This window comes from Poeciliopsis prolifica, unplaced genomic scaffold, assembly GCF_027474105.1.
Source record: "Poeciliopsis prolifica strain line A6 unplaced genomic scaffold, Auburn_PproV2 SCAFFOLD003, whole genome shotgun sequence".
NCBI classification, from domain to species: Eukaryota; Metazoa; Chordata; class Actinopteri; order Cyprinodontiformes; family Poeciliidae; genus Poeciliopsis; species Poeciliopsis prolifica.
This window is the reverse complement of record NW_026562378.1, coordinates 4,774,735-4,798,269: the sequence shown is the minus strand read 5'-3', so window position 1 is coordinate 4,798,269 and position 23,535 is coordinate 4,774,735. Positions and strand designations below refer to the sequence as shown.

Sequence of the window (23,535 nt, the reverse complement as noted above, 5' to 3'; positions counted from 1 at the left end):
CACACACGCAGGTTGGTGGAGGTTTCTTGGCAATGGTGAGAGCTTGCATTGCATGCCTTTGCCACGATTAGCATATTTAGGCTGAACCACAGCAACCGGTGACATTTACAACCAATGTGTTTTTATTGATAGAAATCGCCAGTCACTCCCACCACTTCCCAACTGCTGCACAGCAGCTTGTATTTGCAGTTTCGCTTTGCAGCTTGGCACACAGACCAAAGTGAGAGTTTCACTCGTGATTCTTTATTTCCCCCATGCCGTGGTGTGGACAGGTTTGTTGTTCTCATGCCAGACAAAAGGAGTTTGTTTTATTCATCAATAGATACATGGAGTCTTCCAGGGATTCAGAAGGAACATATTCACGACCGTCATGTGGTGTTTCTTCGTACTGAGTCGCTGCTCTCTCCTGCGTTGACTCACAATCGCTATTTTTTTTCTCCATGTAAGTGAAACCAGACGGCTCCTCGTCTATCTCAGTGCTGTGTTTTGGAAAAAGAAAGAAGAAAAACAAGAAGCATTTTCAAATATGAGGCCTGGAAACCTGAGTGGAAATTAGTCTGGAAATAACATATTTTGTCCACTAGGTGGCAATAAGTGAGCACTGTGGGGTTTTTTCTTTTGATTTGTTTGGTTTTTAGGGGTTTTTTTTTCTACCGGGATAAGAAGGGCCACAATTTGTCACAAAGTTCTTTATATACTGAATAAACAAACAAAATGATCATGGTGATTGAAATAATGTGTTTATTGCAAACTGAAACATTAATACAATTATATACATTTGACCTGGATACATGTAAAAATGAATATAATTCCAAAAATAATACAACTGTGAATTATTTATTATGAAGAAGCAAACATTCAAACTGTTATAAAGGTCATTAAAGGTGTTGCATTTGTAAAGAGTTCAACCTTTTAGGATCTTAAAACTCAACTCCAACACTGAACTGCAATATTTAAAATAACTCTTAAGAAGGGAAAGATATATAAATATGACAGCCGCATCCCAAACCCGATCAACACGCTAAAAAATGCAACATTTCTGCAAATTTTCTCCAAACTGAGAAGTTCTCCTCCTGACAAAACCCGTGTAATCAGGTGAGGTTTATTAGATCACACAAATCTTTTCAGCTGTGCTGTGGGATTGGGATTAGGGTTCAGATTGGAAACACCTTCTTCCTGACAGAGTGGCCTCAGGGTGCAAACTATGACAAGACATCTTTGCATTTTATCTCATCACTAGATGAGGTTAAATATTAGTATTTGTATCAGAACTGATTGATTTCATAAATAAACTAGAGTATATAGACACTTTATGACTTAACAGCAGATTTGAAAGTACAGTAACAAAAGAAATAGAGAAACAATAACAGAATTGTAAGTCATCTTTTTCTGCTTCCACATGTTAGAATATTTTCTAACATTTTTAACTTTCCCACCTATTTTTTCTTTTTCTTTTTTTTTTTTAAAAAGGGAAACTAATAACGGTTATCAAAATGTGGAACATGATTCACTCAAGCAGATTCAATTTCAAACCACAAGCAGACAAGGAGAAGAAAAGAACAAAAAGACACTAATGGGGAGGTGAAGGAGAGGAGAGGAAAGGGGAGCAGAGGGACAAAAATAACAGAGGCATGTGTCTGTTCCTCCTTGGTATTTTCCACTCTGTTAAATAAATCCCTTCCTCCCTCCTCTCCCTCTCCTCCCTGCTCTCTTCCAGCTCCTCCTTCCTGCCCGTCATCGGTCAGCTGGTCGACTCCACAGAGCCACAAAGTTGTCCTCGCTCTCATCCAAGTGGCACACGCTGCCCTCGGGGAGGAAGAAGAGAAGCAGGGAAGAAGGGCCAGCAGGGAGGCGATCTGAATCCGGATCCTCTGGAGCGGCTGCAGAGAGCGGAGGAGGAGGAGGAGGAAGATGCGCGTCAGGATTTTGGTTCGACTCTGACGAGGCTGCCTGGTAGCGTCTCCTCACCCCGTCTTTCACGTCTGACTGGTGGTTTTGTTTCCAACAACTTTCACAGCATCATGAGCTCCTCCTCAGCCAACCTTCAAAGCAAACACCCACCTTGTAAGTTTCCTTTTAAACCTGTGGTTTGATCAGATTCGAGGTGCTAAGCAAAAATGTTTCGATTATGAGAAGGGCTGGAAATAAAAAATGTTCTTCACTGTGGCTGGTGGAGAACATTTTTTACTGGCAACTCAGGCATTTTTTATCTTTCGATTACAAATCCCACAAGTACAAGCAAATTAGATTTAATATAATTTTTTGTTAAATTATGACAGCGTAGGGCCACCAAATATGGACAGTAAACGCATCAGTCTGGACTCCAGACAGTCAGTTCTCCCCTGGACAGAAGTTCAAACTGAATGAAGCTTTTTTTCTGTTCAAATTGTCGACCACAGCGGTGGTGCGTTGCTCCAATTTACCCCACTTCATACTTTTACCTGGATTAGGCCAGAGCTAATTTCCTCCTCTGATTATAAGAAAATTTTCTGCATGTTCATGTGTTTATTTATTTTTAATTTTTTACCTTTGCCGATTGAAATGAATCACAAAAATGAAGTCTAGAAGCTGCTGGGTTAAAACAACCTGATTGAATATTTTAAAATATGGGCAACACTGGATTTACCACAACAGGGCATAAAAATTTTTGCCACAAATTTTTATTTATTTTTTTGTCATTGGAAATAAATAAAACAAGGAGCTCACGTTATGGCAAATATATTCCTCACCTTTATGATTTAGGACGACACGGTGAATTCGACCAAATTCACCAACGTCACAAAACAGCAACGAATCAACAGTGGAAGACAAAGTTCACTTTACTTTCTTCATTACTTCCACACATTTTTGACATCAATAAGTAAAAGAGTATTTTTATGTCAACTTTTAAATAATGCAACTAAAAACGTTCATTTGTTGAAACATATTAAGTAAGAATACTTAATGACTTTGATATTGTTTGACAATTGTTTTGTTTAATTAGGATTACTGAACACGACTAGTATTGGCACTAAAAGCCTAATACCAGGCCCAGTGAACAATCAGGTTCTCTTGTGTAAAGTAATAAACATGATCCACTGGTATTTATATTATTCCATGGCATTATTTTACCACCTTAGGATGTTTTCTGTATTTTACATGCAAAATGGCCACCTGGGAAGAATGATGAGCTGCTTGTTTGTGTCCATCCCAATAATCTAGGTCACATTTCTTGACCCTAATGTTTGGTTGAACGTATCCTAACAGAGTACAGCCAGCATTGGGATTAGACAAAAACAGTTTCTGTCCAAAGGGGAGTGATGGTGCTTGTCTCAGCTATCAACCATGTAAATAGATCTTCAGGTCATTTGCAACAATATTGTTGTCAAGACTAAGCTCCCTTTGTGCATCATGCTTTCGTGGGATCCGGTGCGGCGGCTCAGCCGGTGTTTCAACAGCTGCCTTTGCGTTGACGGAACAACGAAGTTCAAGTGCCAAAAAACCTGAAAGGAATGTTGACTCGTCACTCTGAGTTATATTAGGTACTACCAGATGAACAGGTCATACTCTGTCAGGAATGCACACACACACGCACACACACACACCCACACACACACACATTGAGAGGTAAAGTTGGACTGGGATCAATGCACAACTACAGACAAAGATCTCTTCTTCCTGATGGGATTGCGGCTGCAGATCTTGTCAGAACCGACTCGTCGCAGTCTGTTTTCAGAGACGAAGCGACCCAGATAGGGCCTGAAACTGCATTAGTCCCAACGAGTCCAGAGATTTCACGAGACTGAAATGGATCAGGGTTCTGGCTCTGGAGAAGGCGTCGCCCATCTGTTGTTGTGCCTGCTATTCGGCTGTATGACGTTTTGATTTCTGTGGGAATGAGCCGGAGAGATCCACTGTGCTGTGTTTGGAGGGAAGGAGCTTGATCCTGTGCTGAGACGCGAGATGCTGCCTGATGAGCATAAAATAGAGGATGAAAACCTTCATCATCGCTTAGCGTAACTCTCCCAGATCACATTGAGGTAGTTGTTGCTGTGCCTTATGCTTTTTCTGTTTAGGAGATTAAGACTTGCACAGTAGAAGTAAAAAAATCTATATATTGAACAAGCCACAGAGTCTTGCAAAAGTCCTGCTACAGCCACTAACATCGGAGCATTTTATTGAAATGCTGGGTGATAGTTGTAAAGTAGAAGGAAAGTTTAAATTTTGCTATAAAAAACAAGCAAAGAGATCTGAAGCCGAGCTCAAAGTGAGGGATTATCACAGTCTCTGTGGTTGTCCAGAGTGACCGAACACTTGCTGCAGGAAGTTAATAAGTGTCAGGAAAAAAAAACAAAAAAAAAACTTAACGTGAGTCACAAAACTAACAAAAGCTGCAGAGGGAGGAAAGATGACGACCTCCCAGGAGTTCTGCACTTGATTTCCTGCTAAGTCTGAAGCGACCCGGCCAGAGAGCACTGGACGAAAGACCAAACGATTCCTCTCAACTCACCACTTCCATCACCAAATCTCATTCCTGATTCAGCGACGCAAACCTGAGGCAAACCTCAGGGCTGCGTTTTCAGTCCCCTGTTTTTTTGTTTGCTCCCTGTATTACCTCACTGCAGCTGCGACATCAAAGTTTTTCATCAAAATTTGGCATTTTTCAAATGACCAGCTCTCCTCTACAAAAGCCAGTCATTTTGTAAAAAAAAAAAGATAAAAAAATAAAAAGCTGAAGTTATTACAACCTCTATATAGACTTTCAGGAACAATTTTTATTTCTTCCTTGAACATTTTTACCACAATCCTTTCATGTTAAATAGTTTCCTGACAGTTCTTACATAATGTTTGAAATTTCAACTATATGTAAGCTCAATCTTTCTGAGACAAAGACACAGTTTGCTCATTTGTTTATTAATCACTGTAACACGTGTCTTGTTGTTGTTGTTGTTTTTTGGGGGCTGTTGTCTTAGTAAATTTCAGTAAATCGTGTTTTTCAATAACATTGTGAAACCTTCCAACTCCAATCGAAATGAAAATGAAAAAATGTCTAAGTCCTCCAAGTGGCAATTGGAGCTAAATGCAGTCACTCTGCTGGTCAGCAGTAACCATGCGGTCTAAAAGGATTTGCCAGTGCAGGAAACAAACATGGATCAGTGGTTTATCGTCTGGTAAAGCCTATTGTGTTAATCAGAACTCATGACAGCCTGCCGGTGGACATGTGGAGGGTACTGGGACAGGACAATGACCTATAAACGGCCCTATTGTCAGTCCTGGCAGGACCAAGAAGAGGTCTCCCGCTGATGATGTCAGCGCCGATGGACGGTGCTGGACACAGCTTTGTCCTGGCAAACATAGCCTGAGCCAACATGACGGTGGGAAGACCCGCAAATACAACCGAGCATCAGCAGGGATTGTTAATAATTTACGAACCTTGCAACCCGATTCCTGTAAAGCGGGAGCTTTTTTAGTGTTCCAAGCCAAAACTTGAGAGTGAAAGTCTGACTGCTCCACTTTATTTCTGAGGAGAGAGGAAAGGAGCAGGGGAGAGGGATTTTGGTCTCAAACCGCTTGGAGGCCTGCGTCCGTATCCTGACTTCTCGCGGTAGGACAAAGGACAAAGAGTGACACAGTCTTTCCATCTTTGGACAGGACGCCCAGAGCATTCACGACCAGGAAGATCCCCGTGTTTCAAAATCTGAACTGTGGACCGGCTAAGAGGTCACAGAAAAGGTCATTCACTCTCTAAAAGTGTAAGAGACTGAAAAATAACAGAGGTCTGTAAAAAGCTTTGGACTATGTCAGAGGTCTTCAAAGTGCTTTACAGTACTAAAAAACCCTCTGTTTGGCCACAGTCCATTTAGGGTTCTGGAAAAAGAAATTGCTTTAAATGCTTTAAATAATTGTGGTCATACTTTCATCTCTTTCATTCTCATTTTGCCTCCTTACTGATTGTAGCACTAGGAACTAAAAATCTGTCCATTTTATCTCTGACACAGGTTGGATAACGTTGGCTAAATGTTTGCAGTTACTCTTTCTGCACACCCCACACTTTGAAAAACCCTGGACTATCAGTGATTTGCTACAACACCATGTTGCAATAAAATCAATGAAAGTGAAGCATTTGATTTTGGTAAATGTGAAAAAAAAAAATAAATAAATTGCAAGAACACTGGAGCAAAAAGTGGCATTTTTGAGTCATCAAGCTCTAAAAGCCTTTTCTGTCCTACCCTACTACCAGAAATGTAAACACCCAGAGTTTCCGAAACACTGTGGGACCGTAACCGGACCCATGTGCTTTTGGTCAGAGGAGACTCCCAGTGATTGCCTCATACCCAAAGTTAAATATGGTGGAGAATGAGGGATCCTGTTTTGTTTTGCTTTCAGAAGGTCCTGACAACCCCATGATGTGCATGGCATGAAATACAAAAACACAAAGAAAGTCCTGGCAGTAACTAAAACTGGGTTATCAACAAGGTAATGACCCAAAACATACGGCCAAGTCAGCACACAAATAGTTCACCAGACGTAAAATCAAAATCCTGCAACAGACCAGCTGAAGAGGAGATAGGAACTTATGAATCTGGACAGTCTGCAGATGCTGTTAAAGGGAAATTGTTGGTGGTCCCTCTCTGCCTTCGTCCTCTAACCTTGTTAAATGCTGTAGGTGAAAACTAAGTGCTGTCCTCTTGTCGAAATGGTTTCTTCATCAGGTGCATCCACACCAGCCCTGTTTACTTTGATCAAACCCTAGTCCATCTCCCTACAAAGTCCGGTTAAACTGGGAAGATGCGAACGTGTGATCAAACTATGCCGCAGGGCATTCTGGGTAAATGCAACCTAAACAAATGCGAGAGTCTAGCGCTGGTCGGCGAAATGGTTTGTGGTCTTCAACCAAAGACAAAAGAGAAAACCTACAACCGCTAAAATCTGACGCTGCTCCATTTTTGGTTAACATTTTACAAAGTAGAAAGTTGCACTGGTCTTCTTCAGATGTTGTCGTGTCGCATCCTTCAGTGGTTCTGGGTGCAGCGCCACCACAGGTCAAGAGGAGAACAGATTTTTCAGAGGGTTTGGATCATTTGGCACGGTGCAGTGTGAAAGCGAACCAGACTAGCTGAAAATGTAACAAGCGTTGCAATTTTTTGTCCCCAAACGAACCAAATTTACGGGACTAACACATGTACTAATACCGGTACCATCACAAGCACTCATATGAACTTTATTGTAACAATCCAAATGGAACTGGGTGTACCAAGAACAAGAACAGAAGTCCAAATATTTAGTTTCGAATTGGCCCTTTATATAGGCATCATTCAAGTCAAGACTTCCCGGTGGATGCTGACACAAGAGCTATTTAAACAGGGATGACTTCATCCACTTGGGTAGGAAAATCACTTCCCAGCTCAGACAGAACCAAAGTTGGATTGTGCAAAGCTACTCTGCCATTAAAGTGGAGAAGAAAGCAGCGATTCCCAGACGTTTTAATTCTCCCTCCGACGTTTCTCTGTTGTTCCAAAGCGACGGGGAAATGTTTCCACAGAGGCGTTTGCTTCTGGCCTTGACCTTCCCTCTCTTCGTCACCGGGGAGCTTCGCGTGAGCTCACATTTTCCTCCAGCTCACTGATGGGCCTAATGGGAGCCTGTGGGCGACACCGAGCCCTCCTATCCCTTCATTTAGCTCAGGGATCAATGCTTTGCTGCTGCAGCTGACGCTTCCAACCTGGCATCTCAGCGGGCGGCTCCTCACAAAAAACAAAACAAAAAGAAAAAACAAGGGGGAAGAGAAACATGCAGCATCCACACATTAAACAGACACAAAGAGTGACCTGGTTTTTCTTTTTCATTTGTGTACTAGAAGCTGTGCCGCGAGGAGATGACGAGATTTAGTTGAGCTCTAAATGATCAAAAAGGGATGATGGGTTTTACTTCTTAGATGCCGCGCAGAGCCCTTTCGTGTGGTCAGCGTCATCGTGACACAGTTTTTGTGAAAATGTGACGATGGTATGAGGGCGCCCTCACGCTGCCTCTTTAAAGTATTCACACCCATTGACTTCCAAATGTCTCGTTAGAATGAGGTCATGTATTTTACTTTGATTTCTTTTTTCTTTTTTGCCGAAGACTTAACTAATTGTAGTAAGTGTAGTAAAGTACTGAAAAGTGTGAGGGCTCTATTTCTGACTGATAGCAATTAAAATTCAGCGTAACCAATTCATTCAGAGATCACAAAGCAAGTAAAGAGTCAACCTGTGTGTGTTTTAATCTGAGGGTTAATGAAATCATTGCTGCATTACAAACCTACACAAAACTTTGTCGATATTCCGCTAATGTTGCAAAACCAAAATTTCATAATTACGGTTTTTCCATTTAATAAAAAAAAAAAACGCAATTAAAATCACACCTGAATGAATTGGTTCACAGGATAAGTCATTAAAAAAAACACACCGCTCCGTCATTCTCCTGCCACTTCCTGTCGTCTTCTTCGTCTTCTTCAGACCGGAATCCAACTGAGAATCTGTTTGAAAACTGTGGCTCCGAATGGTCTTGCGCTAATTTGCAAAGAAGAAAAATCTTAATCTGTGGACGTCACCGAAAACGTACAGATGAAACTGCAGCGAATCACAGATCTGAAGAGCATTGCCTCACAAAAGCGCTCCACACTTTTCAGATAGTTTTGGCAAACGGAATAAAATAAAATCAATTACATAAAACTGACAAACCAACTTCCCCACACATGTTATGTCACTTTTTTTAATGTGACATAAGGGGGAAAAGTTCAACGGACATGAAAACTTTTCCTTGGTACTTTACTTTTATCCGGCCACTCTGACTTGAATTTTAGTGATTTTCTTTTTTAAATCTGTCCAAATTACCCACTCTAGGAACTCGCATTATCGTCAAGGAGAGCAGTCAGTCCCATTCAGCTACATCTCTGCCTTTGTGTTTGCCTTGAAAGGGCCTTTTATTTGCCTGCTGCCTGAGCTGAAGATCTGGGTTTGTCTTCATGTGGGGAGACGGGGTGGCATGCAAACACATCCGGCCTCCTCCGTCTGTACCAAACACTTTTCTGTCTCTTCCAGTCATTCTGCGTGTCCAGCTGGTCTTATGGACCTCTGCTTCTCAAGTCCCACGGTGTGAGAGAGAGGAAGGAAAGACGAGGGGGGAGCAGGAGGGGGAGAGCCAAAATAGACTGAGTGAATGAAATCTTTCACATTCTTCCTTCCTTCCACCAAAAAACCAATGACTTTGTTGTTGTGTCGAACTGATGTTCAACAGACTTGTAATTTTTTCACTGAAGATTTGCCCAAGTGAGTTCCTGGGATACTCAGAGGTCACCAGGGTCATTGGTGACCAAAGAAACTAACTCCTGGACGAGGAAGCAAAATCAATGTGAGAATGTACGTCTGTAACTAACCTTTAGCCGCTCAGGGGCATCAGGCTTTCAGTGGAAACGATCGATGGCGTGATCAATCAGTGTTTAACCGGGTGGGAAAACACTCCAGGATAAGCAGCAGCTATATTTAAACCTGCAGCCTTGAAGAGAGTCAATCTAATCCAGCTCAGGTTAGCTGCTTTCCAAAACAAAACCCTGCGTTTTCTCTCTGCCACGCTGCTCTCAGCTGGACGCAGTGAACATTTAGAGTCGCACGTCAAGCAGGCCGCTTCTTATTGTGTCAGACATATCGCTTTGTCAACTCTGCGCCCCTCGCCTCCCGTTAAAGCGCTGAGGAAAGCTCTGTTTGTAACTGCGTAACAATTAGAAAGGTCCCTCTGGAGAACTTAAAGGGGTGGTGTTATGCATTTTACAGCATGACAAAGTAGGAATGTTAACTTCACTTGTTATCAGACATGAAAAAATAAAATAAAAATGAAGGAACTGTCTCTTTATGAAACTCTTGCTCTGGTAAGCCATCACAGATTACAAATTTGACTACACACACTGAAATATGTATCATCGATAAGCTATTTTAAGTTTTATTTTTTTTTATTAAAAAAGATAAATATTGATACCAAGGTGAGTATTGGTATCTGGTCAATAAGATTGATACTTTTGTTTGCATGTGTTCAGGAAACCCCTCAAACGTCCTCATAGAGTTCATACCAAAAGCGAACGTTTACATTTGGATTAAGGATTAAATACCTTCATAATGTTTTTAAATATTGGTATCAGTATCGGCGATACCCTGTATTTACTTCCCCTTGTATCAATACAAAAATTCCCAGTGTTGCCCCCCCTACTACACAATGAGCGGAAATGAATATTTCCTTATTATGGACACAAATAAGCAGAAAGCAGGTTCAAGCGATTGTTGTTTCCAGTGACCCCAAGGTTTTTAAAATGTCCCCGGCCTCCCTGGTGAAGCTCTGTTTCTCATCGCGGTCTCCGTCAACAAGCTGTCAGCTCAGGCCGGCGCTGCGCTGACAGGCTCCTGTCATGTCGCCGTCGCAGATGTGCGCCTGGCCGTGACTCATGGGGAGCACTGTGCTGATGCAGCACACCAGACAGGCCGACCTGTTGCTCTTGTAGATCAGCTTTGCTGCCTTAGCACTTCCAGAGAAGGATTTTTTATTTTTTTTTTTTGCAGCACTTTCTGTGCTACTTTGACTTAATAAAGTAGCACAGAAAACCTGAGATCACAAGCGTCCTCGCATTGACACAAGCGATGACTCATCTGGTCTAAATTGCACTCACTGGTGCATTTTTAGGTCGCTAGGCCCTACGCTGACGAGATAAGCTTGACTTCACTCCCAGTTTAGACATGAATCAGACGCCTGATCCAATTAGTTCAATCCCTGTTTGCGGGCTGGAATCGCTGCTCGGATCTCAGATGTTAGCAGCTGCCAGTAAATCCACTGATTCACACATTTCTGTTCAAGTTTTCTGATAAACCATCCACCTGTCTTGATTTCAGTTTGAGGTTAATAATCTAAAAGGAGAGAACTTCGGTTTTTCTAGGGTTCTCTTCAGCCTGGTAAACTCCAGTTCGGGTCGCAGTGATGCTGATGAGGAGGAAAATGGGATCACATGGTCCCTCAAACAGAATTAGCTCAGTGAGAGGACGCACAGTTCACCCTGTGAATCTTAAGAGCAAGACTGAAAATGTGTGGGCGAGCAAAGTGCGGCTGTCTTTCATTTCCATTGATGCCCTCAGTAAAGCTTGCATTTTCATACAAATGATGAACACAGGGGGCTTAAAAACTGTGTATCTTCACAGATGCATGCTTGCGGAGTTGCATAAACATGAAACTGCTCACATGCGCATCACTTTAAGCCTGGCATTGTCATGTTTACTGCTTGCTTTCTTCAGGAACAGAACGAAGGGACATAAAGCGCTTTCTGGGCCACAGCTCAATGTCGCCCTCTTCTGGCTCGCTGGGCTGCTGAGCAATTTGAAAGAGGTTTTGGTTGGGAGTCGAGACACAAGGATGTACCGAACGAGCAGAGAGGTCTGTGAGTCATAAGAAGACGATCAGGAACCTCTGATGAACTTTGCACACACTAAGAGCAGATACACTTTGTCATCTTCTTAAAATAATGGCCCAAAATGATTTTGGAAAGGAAAAAAAATACCACCACCTCTTTATTGCCTAAAGATAACTTAGGCAACAACAAAAAAGCACTTTGCAAAAAATGACTTATTTTAGGATATGCAATCTGTTCATATAACAAGACCAACACTGTCCTGATGCCAAAACAACTCTGAACAATGCAAATGTTTTGTGTTTCCGGAAATAGTATAAAAGTCTCAATAATCTCAAAGTGTTTTTGAAAGTCTTCGTGAACAAAGAATAATCCAGTTTGGATTTGACAGAAGTGATTTCAGATTGTTTGTTCTTGAGCCGTGTGCCAATTTGAGCGTCGCTCGCCGGTTGCAGAGAACAGTAATTATTTTCTGACTCACCCTCCAGCAACCAATCGTCAATCACCAAGAGATGACAATTCAGTACCAGATAACAGATTGGAGTGTAATTATCAGAAACATTTATTTGTTGATTTTGTTTCCGTGCCGCTCCCCAGTGGATTGCTGCCCTGGGCAGTGAGTCACATCCTCCTGTTGACAGTAAACCTGTAAATAGGAAATGTGCTGCAGCAACGTCTGACTCCCTGTCCTGCTGCGTCCTGCGGTCCCCAGCAGAGACGGAGCATGCCCAGAGGCTTCCAGACATGGAGTCAGCGCAGCAGCTCAAGCTCAGGGAGCGCCAGCGCTTCTTCGAGGAGGTCTTCCAGCACGAAGTGGACGTCTACCTGTCCTCGGCACACCTGTGCATCAAGGACTACAGGAGACGTAAGCCGGACGTTCGGCAGCGGGCTTTCTGCTGTCCACGAATGAAACCGTCCTAATTGATTTTTTGTTATTTTTCTTTGGACTTTGCAGCGCCCATCGGCAGCGTCTCCTCCATGGAGGTGAACGTGGATCTCCTGGACCAGATGGAGCTGATCGACCTCTCTGACCCTGACCCGGTGGATGTGTTCTTCAGCTCTGTGGGCGAGGAAGGGGTGCTGTCCTCGCCGCTGCCGGGTATCGGAACCATTGAAACTGGGTCGTAATGCACTCCAAAAAAAAAAAAAAAAATCATACCCTGATTAAATTTAGCAATGTGCAGTAACATTTTTTACAAGATATTGAGTTCATTTGAATGCCCTCAAATTGGTTGGAACAAAACATTTGTAGTCAGGAAATGTAAGTCATGTTTTTAAATCCATCTTAAACATTTAATTGACATTAAATGGTAATGGTAAAGGTATTTTGTGAACCACATTGAAAAGCTGAGTTGAAAGGGCATAATTAAATAAAATTCAACACATTTATAGGCTTGAAGTTCAAATTTACCAATGACCAACTGGAAAATGTGGTTTATTACTTAATTCGCTACATTTGACAGTATTTAGGGATCAATATGTCACAGAATATAACAAAAATGTACATTGTCCCTATAGAAAATCACATGTATTTCTAGCAACCCTGTTATAGTAGCTAAGGAAAAGATTAGTTGGTCAGTCTATTATTTTGAGCTGGACTTTAGCAACATTATAGCCTCAATCATTTCTATCTGTCAATTGTATTTAAACTAACATTTGCCACAATGAGCACTAAATATAAAAGATTTTAATCTCAGAATTCAGACTTTTTTTCTTAACATCGGTCAGACTGAACTCAGACGAAAATGTCCAAATTCTGAGATCGGTCAGAATTTTGTGAAATTGTCAAAATTCAGAGAATGACGTTAGGATTCTTATCTTTTAGTATATCTGCCTCTCTTCCATATAACAGGCATGTAAACACATTTCCACCTGCTAATGGTGCAACGCAGGACACAACAACGTGCCGCTATGCACCCTGGGAAGTTGTTTCCATTCCCGCCTTTTTCATGTTTCAGTTTACTGAAGAATAAAACATGTTGACCAGTTCAAAATATAGATCTTTGACTTAAAAAGTCAGTCAGTAGGGAACTAAATGCAGCTCAAATGTTTAATAATATGCCCATATAGCTGTGTGACATTTTTTTAGAGTGTGGCTCATACAAAACAAAAATGAAACCGACTTTGAGCTTTCTACCTCCAAACATCAGCAGGCCACGGCAGCGACGAGGCGGCCATCAGGAACGGGCTGTTCCGCCACGTCCTGGAGAGTCTGGACGCCAAGTCCCGCATGTCCTCCACGTCTTCGGACTCCTCCTCGGACAGCCAGGCCGCCGACGTCAACGGAGGAGACACTCCTCTGGTCGGGTCGGACAGCGAGGAGACGGCGGGCGGCGAAGCCGGGAAGAGAGGCGTGTCGCCGGAGGAAGGAGAGCGGAGAGCTCGGAGTGTGCGCCCCTACTGCGAAGAAAGCTCCCGTACGAAACAGTGACGGAGGACGCCTCAGCCAGAGGAGGACGTTTGTTTGAGGAAAGACTTTTGATTTGACCCGCAGTAGGTTTCCATGGTGCGGGCCACGTAGTGTAAATATGGCGATTCTGGTTAGACTGGTCTTCCTTCTTGTCGTTTAATGTGAAAAATAATGATTTTTGTACAGTATTAATAAAACTCTAAAACAAGAGATGACAGAAATTCTATCAGTTTTCATTTTATTTCGTTCCAGTGGGAAAGCAGAGCACTGAGACGCCGCCAAGCAAACAGGGACTTTGCTTAAGTTGGCATTTCACAGCTTGTGTGTTGTACTGAAAATAAAGGAAGACGGAAATAGAGCCGGTTCTTGTGGGGGTTTTGTAACGAGGACCGCAATTAGAAAGTACGCGCTTCAGGCAAAACTCACAAGCGCTAGTCAGACTTCAAAAAGGCTTTTTTCACAAAAGAGCTTTCTGCAGGCCATCATCTCAGCATGAGGCCACACTGACAAAGAAGAGAGAACATAGGCTGAAGAGTAATTTAAAACACTGAAAATGTGTTCATTTAAATGATAAAAGGGCAGTATTATGTAAAATCGACTTCTTTTTTAGCTTTACATCATATTATAATTGTATTAATTCATACAACAAACATATCTGGAGTGTTGCCCTGATTCTTTCATGCATGCTTGAAAAATCCGTTTCTCTATCCTGGCAACCATTCAGCTAAATGCCTGGGTGGATCTAGCTCCGCCTTCCAGGACGAAGCTCCTCCTCAGAGCTGCGGTTCCCAGCCCTCCCCTGCAACCGCCTCACTCAGCTCCTTCAGACTAGCCAGCAGCGATTAGCAAACACCTGGTGGAACTGCGCATCAGTTGAGCTCATGATACGAGCTACTTCTCGTTGCGTGGTAAAGACGTAGTTAAAAGGTTCATAAAGGAGCCATGTTGTGATGACTTAATGAATGTGGAGATTCAGGTTTTTAAAAACACAGAGGTCCCATTTCAAGCCATTAAATTACTAAGTCAAATTTCTCTTAAGCCACATTTTAGAGATACAGCATTAGCACAACAGAAGGTAAATTTTGTCATAATAAATCTTCAAGCTTCATTCAGTTTAGGGGGTCTAATAAACTTCCTAAATGAATGTAATTCATGACTAATATTTTTTTCATACAAATAAGTTTAAATAAAAAAAGTACAGCATATTCATCCCAGAAGATGTGCACTGATAGAAACTTGGTGGTGGTAGAGCACTTGCTCTTTCTCCTCTAAAAGTGTCCCTTTGACTTTATTTTTGTATTTTTTTTTCGGTCTATAATGTCTAAGACAGCGTTTCTGGGTTTTGAAGTTTAGAGCCCTACATTTTTGTAATTTAACCTGACAGGACTCAGTTTGCCCCAGATCTATCTGATTTTCACTTCCTTAAAGCTGTAACATCACTTCCCTTTTTTGCAGCAGTTGATAGTTTCCCTCCAACTCATCATGCAAAACGAAACATTCAGGAAATAATTTGGCAGGACGCCACCCACATGTGTGCGCCCGAAACCTGATCGTCCACTCAGTAATGGGAGCAGATCCCCTCCCCCGTGACGTCTCAAAGCCATAATTAAAACTACAAAATTGCCTAAGCTGGAAGAGACAGACAGTTGTAACCTGTGATTGTGACATTGATGCGGGTGTGTGTGAAGACTGGAGTCCAGGCTTTTACACACACACACACACACACTCTGCACTGGAGGCACTGAACACGCATCATGCTTCTCTTACTCCTGCTGGTATGTAGCACCTGTAGTAAACATTTCAGGCTTTACTTCAGAGGTTCTGCTTTACATAAGTTTATCTCGGGATTCTGATTTAAGTTTGAATCTCGTTTTCTTTTAGGAAACTGAGACGTTTTAAATTTTGTTAAGTTATTTTTCTTCTTTTTTTTTGCTCGTTTGTTTCTGGTTACGTTAACTTAAAAAAAAAATAAAAAATACTTCAAGCTACTCAGAGAAAACATTTCCAGTCAGCCGTTTTGTTTTTCACTTGACAGATAGAAAGCATGCAGCAGAGCAAAACTAGTTGGTGTGTCGACTCCGGCTTTCCTTGCCCTTCAGGTTTGGTCGGCTCTTTATCTTTCAGATATTTTTGCTGCCATGTCCGTCGTGCACAGGGGCGCTGAGCCGCCAGAAGAGAGCCTGGATCATCGACTCCTACGAGATAGAAGAAGGGAACCCGGGGCCCTTCCCTTATGTATTGGGCCAGGTAAAGACGTCTCAGAAAACCGGTCTTTCTTCATGTGACAAAACAAGACGTGAACTATGCAGATATGCTTAGAGCTTAATAACTTATCCTTCTGTATATTTTTATCAGGTGTGAAGGAAATGTTCATTCTTGTAAAAGCAGATTGTGAAAAACAAAAGTTGTGTTGCAGGTGACTCTCGACCGCAAATATCGAGTACTCTTCATGCTGAAAGGCCAAGGAGTGGACGAGGACCCAAAGGGCGTCCTCAGCATCCAAGAGTCGACTGGCCAGATTTTTGTCTCCAGGCCGGTGGACTTCGAGGAGTACAAAGTGCTAAAGGTTCGTTTGTTTTTCACAGACCTTACACAAAACGTCTCGGTCGGCCAACGACTTCTGCATTTCAGCAGGTGACAGAATTCGCACCTCAGGGGCCGCGAGCCATGAACTTTTCGGTTTCTCACTCAGACCACATATATTTTGTAGAATAAATGTGTTTTTGTTTTAGTTAGACTTAACTGGGATCTCAGAGCATGTACTTTAGAAAGGGAAAAACAATGGATGATTGTTAATGCGAAATTCAAAACAATTTTCTTTACTTAGCCATTTAGCTGAAATAAAGTAGCTTGAAGTTGTTTTTTTTTTTAAATTTAAAATAGAAATTTGTATTGTCTTTTTATTTTCAAGTTTGGATGAGAGAGTCCAATTATAATCAAACATGCATGGGTCCTGCAGGTCCTTATACTACAAAAAGTATAAAAGTGTGTTGATTCTTTTTGCCCTAAAGTTTATGGCTGCAAAAACATCTTCATTTTTGATCATGTGTTTGCGCTAAGCAAAAATTGATTCTCTTTCAAACAATAACATGACCAAAATAATAACACATTTGCCTGGTTTGAATTTAAGGTATTTTGGAAAGCTTTCCTTGGATAACTTGGATAAACAAATTGATTTGTAGATGCAAAACTGCTTGGTTTAGACGTGGTCTTGACTTAGAAATATCTGCATCTAATCGCATTTTATAAAGTCTTTTGTTCACTTGGTAACTTTGCTTCTTTGTGGATGTGTAGCTAAGTTTTGAAGCCAAGAATCCGGAGGACCAGTCGACTGACACTCGACTCGGAGTTGAGATTGCAATTCGAGACATCAATGACAACCCGCCGCTCTTCGAGGAACCTCTGTATGAAGTCACGGTTGAAGAGGCTCTTTCTCAAGGTAAAACGGTTGAGCAGGCCTCCTGTTTTTTTTTTGTTTTTATTACTCTGTTCTAAGCCCTTTTTTTTAAATCATCAATCCTCTGCAGGCTCCCATCTCCTCACCGTATTAGCCTTTGACAGAGATAAGCCAAATACCCGCAACTCAACTTTCCACTACGCCATCAAATCGGTTTCCCCAGAATCTTCAAACATCGAATTCGTCCTCAAAGAAACTGGAGCGCTGTCATTTAAAGGCTGTTTCGATCACGAGGCAAGACACTCCCTTTTTCTAAGCAGATAAGGAATAGTTGCATTGAAAGGTAAACAATAGCACAACTATTTCCAGTTTGCCTAGATTGCACATAAAAAGAAAAAAATTTCACAAGATGTGGTGTGTATCCAAGCATTGAGGGTGTGCTGATTCTTGAGTACTGCTGAATGCAGAACAAGGAAAACCTTTATCTGCTGCACCAAACTTGACCTGTGTCTGTGGGAGGAGCACACAATTCCAGAGAAAATACCTTTATTTTCCCTCCACACCCTTCACGCTGATGATACTGTCTCTTCTTACATCACAGGTGGCCAGCAAGCACATGTTGGTAATAGAGGCTATAGACCACGGTGAGGTCGTCCAGTTGTCCAGTTCAACTTCAGTCGTCGTCCATGTGGAGGACGGCAATGACCACCTTCCAGTCATCACAGGTCGATCGGTAGGCAGCCAGTCGGACCTCATGGTCACCTTTTCCTTCGTCAAACTTGCGTGGGTGTGAGAGACAGATCTTCCTTGAGACATTCAAGGGCTTTCAAAAGTGTTTCAACAAGTGTTTGGAAGTGTTTTCATAACGACTTCTTACTCCTACTGGTTTTATATTTACTTTGGCATTCATTTTGGAGATGATGTCAAAAATCAATTACGCTTTGCTGCTTTGCTATTGAGAATCAGCTGTTTGCTGGAGGTGTGGGTAGAGTTAGGGTTAGGCTAACCCTAACCCTACCGCTCAATGGGAGAAATCAGACGGCGCACTGAAGGGAGATGAGAATCGAGCAAGAGATGTTGCGAAGCCAGTGACATATACCGAGACCCTACGGACAGATGTGCGAAACCCTGAAATATTTTGTTACGTCGGGATAATCTCTCAATTAAAATTCTTAGAATAACCAGAGTTTAAATTTGCCTACAATTAATTAAATTCAGTTTATTTATATTGCACCAACTCACAACAAATGCCGTCTCAAGGCATCTTACAAATAAACAAATCTAAATTCAATCACACATGCATTTTAATTGATCCCAGTTATGAAACAGAAAAAAAAATTACAATAAGAAACAACAAATACATTTTTAACAAAATCAGTGTTGTCATATGCAGTTGCATGTGACATGTTTCCAATATATGCGATTGAATTCATTGAACATAAATCCATGACTTCATGTTTCAGGAATAAATCTGCACTGGACAAAAAGGCCTGTTACTGTTACTAATTAGGTTGGATAAGGGATCGTGTTTATATTTTCACCACACAGTGAGGACTATCTATTTTACCTTCCGACACATTTAAAACTCTTGCATGCATTACGTGGCCTCTGCCACGTCCAGACTTGTTGCCATTCCTTTGTCGCTACGTGTAGAATTTTCTAGACCCGCCGATGACGTCCTCACATTTACGCCTCTGCAGCGAAGGTTTTGTGATACGCCAAGATGCAGGGAAAGACAGAAAACAGTTGTGGGAATTTAGACTGAGCTTTTCGGCAACAAACGCTCCAACCCTAAACCCAACAGCAAGAATGAAGGTTTAGGGCGAAATACTTTTCCAATAAACATGACCAGCGCTACACCTGCACATTGTTTTTGAACTGAAGCACATCAAACACATAGTTTAGATACCTTAGCACTTGAGTCAGATACATTTCAAGTCAGTATGTAGATTGTGCTTTATGTGCTCCAGACAGAAACTTTCTCAAGGTTAACATGTTTAGTTAGTTAACCTGACACACTCCTATTTAGCATTGAATGTTTACCATCCCCTTCACCTTGGATTTGAACAACAGGGCTCAGGCAAAGTGAAGGAAAACGAGGTTGGAGTCTCTCCTCTGCGCCTCCATGTGACGGACAAAGACATGACGCAGAGCAAAGCCTGGAGAGCCAAATACACCATTCATGGAGACATGGCAGGATACTTCAAGATAGAGACGGACGCAGAAACTAATGATGGGATTTTGACTGTTGTGAAAGTAAGAAGTGTTTGTACTTGACGATGTTGCTTCTAATTATTATTTTTTTGGCTTAAATGTTTTTGAAATGCAATTCAACTAAAAATACATTCCTTTATAGTCATTAGACTTTGAAAACGGAGCAATGAGAGAGCTGAAGATATCGGTCGAAAATGAGGCGCCGTACTTCTCCTGCAAAGTGACAAGGCGGCCGTCCGGGGACCTCTGGGATGTTGATTTCACTGAAGAGCAAATCGGTGGCAAGAACATTCAGCGTAACACCACAATAGTTGTCATCGAGGTAGAGGACGTGAACGACCCCCCGAACTTCGACGTGACCGTCAAAGATGTCAGCCTGCAGGAGGACGCGCCGATCGGAACCTGGCTGGAGAAAGTGACCGCTGTGGATCGAGACACCACTGCTTCAAGAGACTTCATGTAAGGTGGCTCTTTTTGTAAATATGGGGAGCAATGGCCAACCGCTTTGAGAGTAGAGTTTAGTGTGCTATGAACAACCTGCAAAACAGTTTGTAAAGCAAAACTGAGAGAGAGATGTGGAAAACTGAAGAACTGTGAAGTCTAGCTTCAGAGGAAAGTTGCGTTGTGTATTCGGCTTCTATCCCGCCTCCCATCAGACCAAGTTCATGAAACGGGCAAACTGACAATTGCTTTTCCAGAATGGACAGACTGCTAGCCAGCCCCTTGCTCAACAGTCACTCAGAACGCTCCCTCAAAGGAATATTATGTATAAATGTGTCCCTGAAAACCACAGTATAAGCCTCAAGTTCAAAAACACCATCATTCAGCTCAAAGTTGTGAAGAATGTGACCTGCATTCAGAGCTCTGGCCATCACTGGGAGGGAGGTAATGGTAGTCTGGTAGGTGTGCTAGGAAGCAATCGCCAGGGCAAAATTTATGTCAGGACCACAACTGTTCATTGTATTCGGATTGTTCTGAACATTTGCATTTTGAATTTCAATTTAAAATTTTTTTGCATTCAAGTGAGTTGCGTTTGTCAACAGCTACAAAGTGGGTCACGATCCAGCAGGCTGGATGGATGTCGATCCCCAAACTGGGGACATCACTACCAGAAAGATGGTGGACAGGGAATCCGACCATGTTGTCAACGGCGTTTACAACCTGACACTGCACGCAGTGGATAAAGGTAACCACAATTTCTATAATTCTCATTGTTGCATTTAATATCTCCATTGTGAAAGCACTATTTTCTACTTTTAACAGGGGAGCCACCAATGACAGGCACAGTTACGCTGCAGATCCACCTTATTGATGTAAATGACAACATACCAAAACTGGAGGTGAGCCAAGTGGATGTCTGCTTGTCTGACGGCCAAACTCCAACCAACATCTCAGCTAATGATCTAGACGCCGTTCCTTATGGAGGGCCTTTCACCTTTGAGCTGCTTGGGGACGTCAAAGGACGATGGAAACTGGATCCATCTCATGGTAAAACTGTGATAAAATGTAGAAAAATCTCACAGCGACACAATCAAACAGTTTTGCTTTGGTTCTTGTAGGTTTCACAGCTGGCCTGGTGAGGGATTCTAGTGTAAAGAGCGGTCTTTACACTCTTGGAGTGAAGGTGACAGACATGCAGGGGACTTTCGGCATTTCCGAGCTGACCGCCACCGTGTGCTCCTGCTCGGAGGTACACCACTGCCGCAATTGGAAGCCTGTGACAATTGACAGCTCCAGCGCTGTAGGCATCGCACTGTTTGCAGCAGCTTTACTTTTGCGTAAGGAATGAAAGCAATTATCTTTAGACCATCCTAGAAATGTGACAACTCCTGTAAAAAGACTTTTTTTTTCTTTTCTTTTCTCTTTTTTGCAGTGGCCCTGCTGGCTGCATTTTATATCTCCTGTAAGAAAAATTTTATCCCCACAGACGAATCCCCTGGGTTTATGGGGACCCTCATGGCTTCAAACACTGAAGCACCAGGGGATGCAATTCAGGTTACACATGAGAAACACTCAAAAGTTTGACTTATTTCAGTACAAATCTCACTAACCGTTTCTTATTTCTTGCAAAGCTCGAGGTATTTCATGCTGAACGTAGAAGTTTGAGGACACAAAGCAAAGTAGGGAGAAAGGAAATTGCGTTTTTTTTCCCCCAAGTCAGTCTATAAAGTTTGACTGATGTTTGTCTCCCTCTTCCACAGGGGAGAGTAAACAGCTTCATCAATAATGACTCAAAGAGGTACTGGACGAGGACTTTTTCCAGGAGCAGTAAATACCAGAGCAAGGTAATCCGCACCTTCTGATCCTCAGATTCAATTTGAACGTTCAGTTGTTTTCTCCCTTCACATCTACACATCTCGACATCTCGGCCAACGGCTACTTCTTCCTCCAAACACCTGCTACTTGTAGTTCTGGACTTTCAAAAGTGTGATTGCGAGATTCTGTTTCTACGTTACAATTAATCTGTCACTTGTAGTAGACAACTGTTACATAGACACATGGATCCAGAATGGTTGTTAGGGTATGAACCTAAATATTCACAAAAAATTGATCAAAAATGGCAATGACAAACCAATAATAATCAGACAAAAATACATTTACTTTTGTTTGTGCATTTTTATGTAAATGAGCCTCTAATTAAAATCAATTTAAACAGACAGCGGAAAACACCAACACTCAACGGGACAACAGCATGGATCGCCTGTCCTCCATGAGATATTCTTCATTTAAGGTAATGGAACACCAAGACAAATGCATTATTACCAGTTTCATTCTTAAGCAGGGGCTTTTATTGTTTTTATAAACATCTCAAGGGTGGTAAGGTGCTAATGAGACACTTGGAACTGTTTCATCATAGTCAACAGGGTTCTGGTTAACCCAATAAATGAACAAAACAAAAGGTTTCATCAGAAAGAACAATCAGCATATAAAGTATGAACTGCATCTGGATTGGTTGTAGAATAGGAACCAAATTTAATGTTTATTGCATATTCAGATACTTTGCATATAGTATCGGATAAAGTTGCTTTCAAGCATTTCCCGCTCAAAATCAGACCACGTCACATTTAGACAGGAGTGCAATTTGACAAACACAATCTGTATTATCTAGTTTCATAAGAATTTTCCAATTTTAATCACTAAAATCAGACATGCAGAAAATGACAATTTACATGGAAAAATTACATTAAGGGGATCAAGCCACCTTTGAATTTCTTGTTGAACCAAAAAAAAATGGAAGCAAGTCAACAAAAGTGACTTAAATTGATGCTACGCTGGCTAGAATATTCTGTTTAAATGTTTACTCCGTCTCCACCCTCCAGTTCCTGTATAAGCAACACGATACAAACATTGCAACAGTTTAAAGGTTTATCCAGTGATAGGAGTTGGATTAAAGACTATAGACAACTTGCAGGACAAACCAATCTGACTCATGCCAAGACCGATTTCAGCCAAGATACTTAGGCCGCATGAACCCTTAGAATCTCAAATGTAAAATTCCTATGTCATTAAAAAAAAAAAAATTATAAAAAATTAACTTTTCACTTTTTAAGGCTGAAGAACGGAACACTGGCAACCTGTTCAGTATGGACACCATGGACACCAGCCTAGGCTTTAATGGATGGGAAACCACACCATCCTACCTGTTTGACATAGATGAGATTCAGCAGGTTAGTATCACAACACTCCAAAACTTGAACATGAATTAGCCCTCACAACTTCCCTTTTTCCTCTCCCTCTCGCCACAGAAGCTGTCTCGTTTACAGGAACCAATGGCTGAGCTGCACCATTATAAACCTAAAATCTACAAAGAGGAGGGGGAACCCAGCGATTCTTCAGATCTGGATTCCCCTGACATTTCTGATGAGTCTGATTCATTTGCTGAAGTCCTTGACAATTTAGGCCCAGAGTTTAGTAGACTGGCTGCCTGTGTGTCACAAAACCGCAGGGACTAGAACCACCTTTAAACATACTGTTTAATAGCAACTGTTGCACATTTCTCCACTTTTAATCTTTTACAAGGAGCAGAAAAAAAAAAATCCAATGCCAAGAGAAATTGTTTCAAGACCATTTGAGTTACATACAAGTACATTGATCAATACACTAAACAGAAAT

General features: G+C 41.8%; 2 protein-coding genes across 6 annotated transcripts; both read left to right on the top strand.

The window, feature by feature from the left end:
* Positions 1-1,723: 1,723 nt before the first annotated feature.
* Positions 1,724-14,021, top strand: LOC129358324 (dysbindin-like). 5 transcript variants are annotated; one of them, XM_055027293.1, is made up of 4 exons: positions 1,724-2,064; positions 12,114-12,266; positions 12,357-12,500; positions 13,555-14,021. In XM_055027293.1, the coding sequence occupies exons 1-4, from the start codon at positions 2,022-2,024 to the stop codon at positions 13,830-13,832; spliced, it is 618 nt and encodes a 205-aa protein (XP_054883268.1). In that variant the 5' UTR covers positions 1,724-2,021; the 3' UTR covers positions 13,833-14,021. The 5 variants fall into 5 exon arrangements, with proteins under 5 accessions (XP_054883268.1, XP_054883267.1, XP_054883270.1 ...); XM_055027292.1 differs by having other exon boundaries at positions 13,552-14,021; XM_055027295.1 differs by having other exon boundaries at positions 1,742-2,064; positions 12,117-12,266; positions 13,552-14,021.
* A 1,441-nt stretch (positions 14,022-15,462) lies between these two features.
* Positions 15,463-23,379, top strand: cdh27 (cadherin 27). The gene is made up of 17 exons (XM_055026683.1): positions 15,463-15,586; positions 15,936-16,058; positions 16,228-16,377; positions 17,106-17,250; positions 17,339-17,502; positions 17,810-17,941; positions 19,282-19,464; positions 19,565-19,881; positions 20,466-20,608; positions 20,686-20,910; positions 20,982-21,200; positions 21,296-21,417; positions 21,495-21,542; positions 21,624-21,707; positions 22,079-22,153; positions 22,974-23,090; positions 23,169-23,379. Exons 1-17 carry the CDS (start codon positions 15,566-15,568, stop codon positions 23,373-23,375), a joined length of 2,475 nt encoding a protein of 824 aa, XP_054882658.1. The 5' UTR covers positions 15,463-15,565; the 3' UTR covers positions 23,376-23,379.
* The last annotated feature ends 156 nt before the right edge of the window (positions 23,380-23,535 follow it).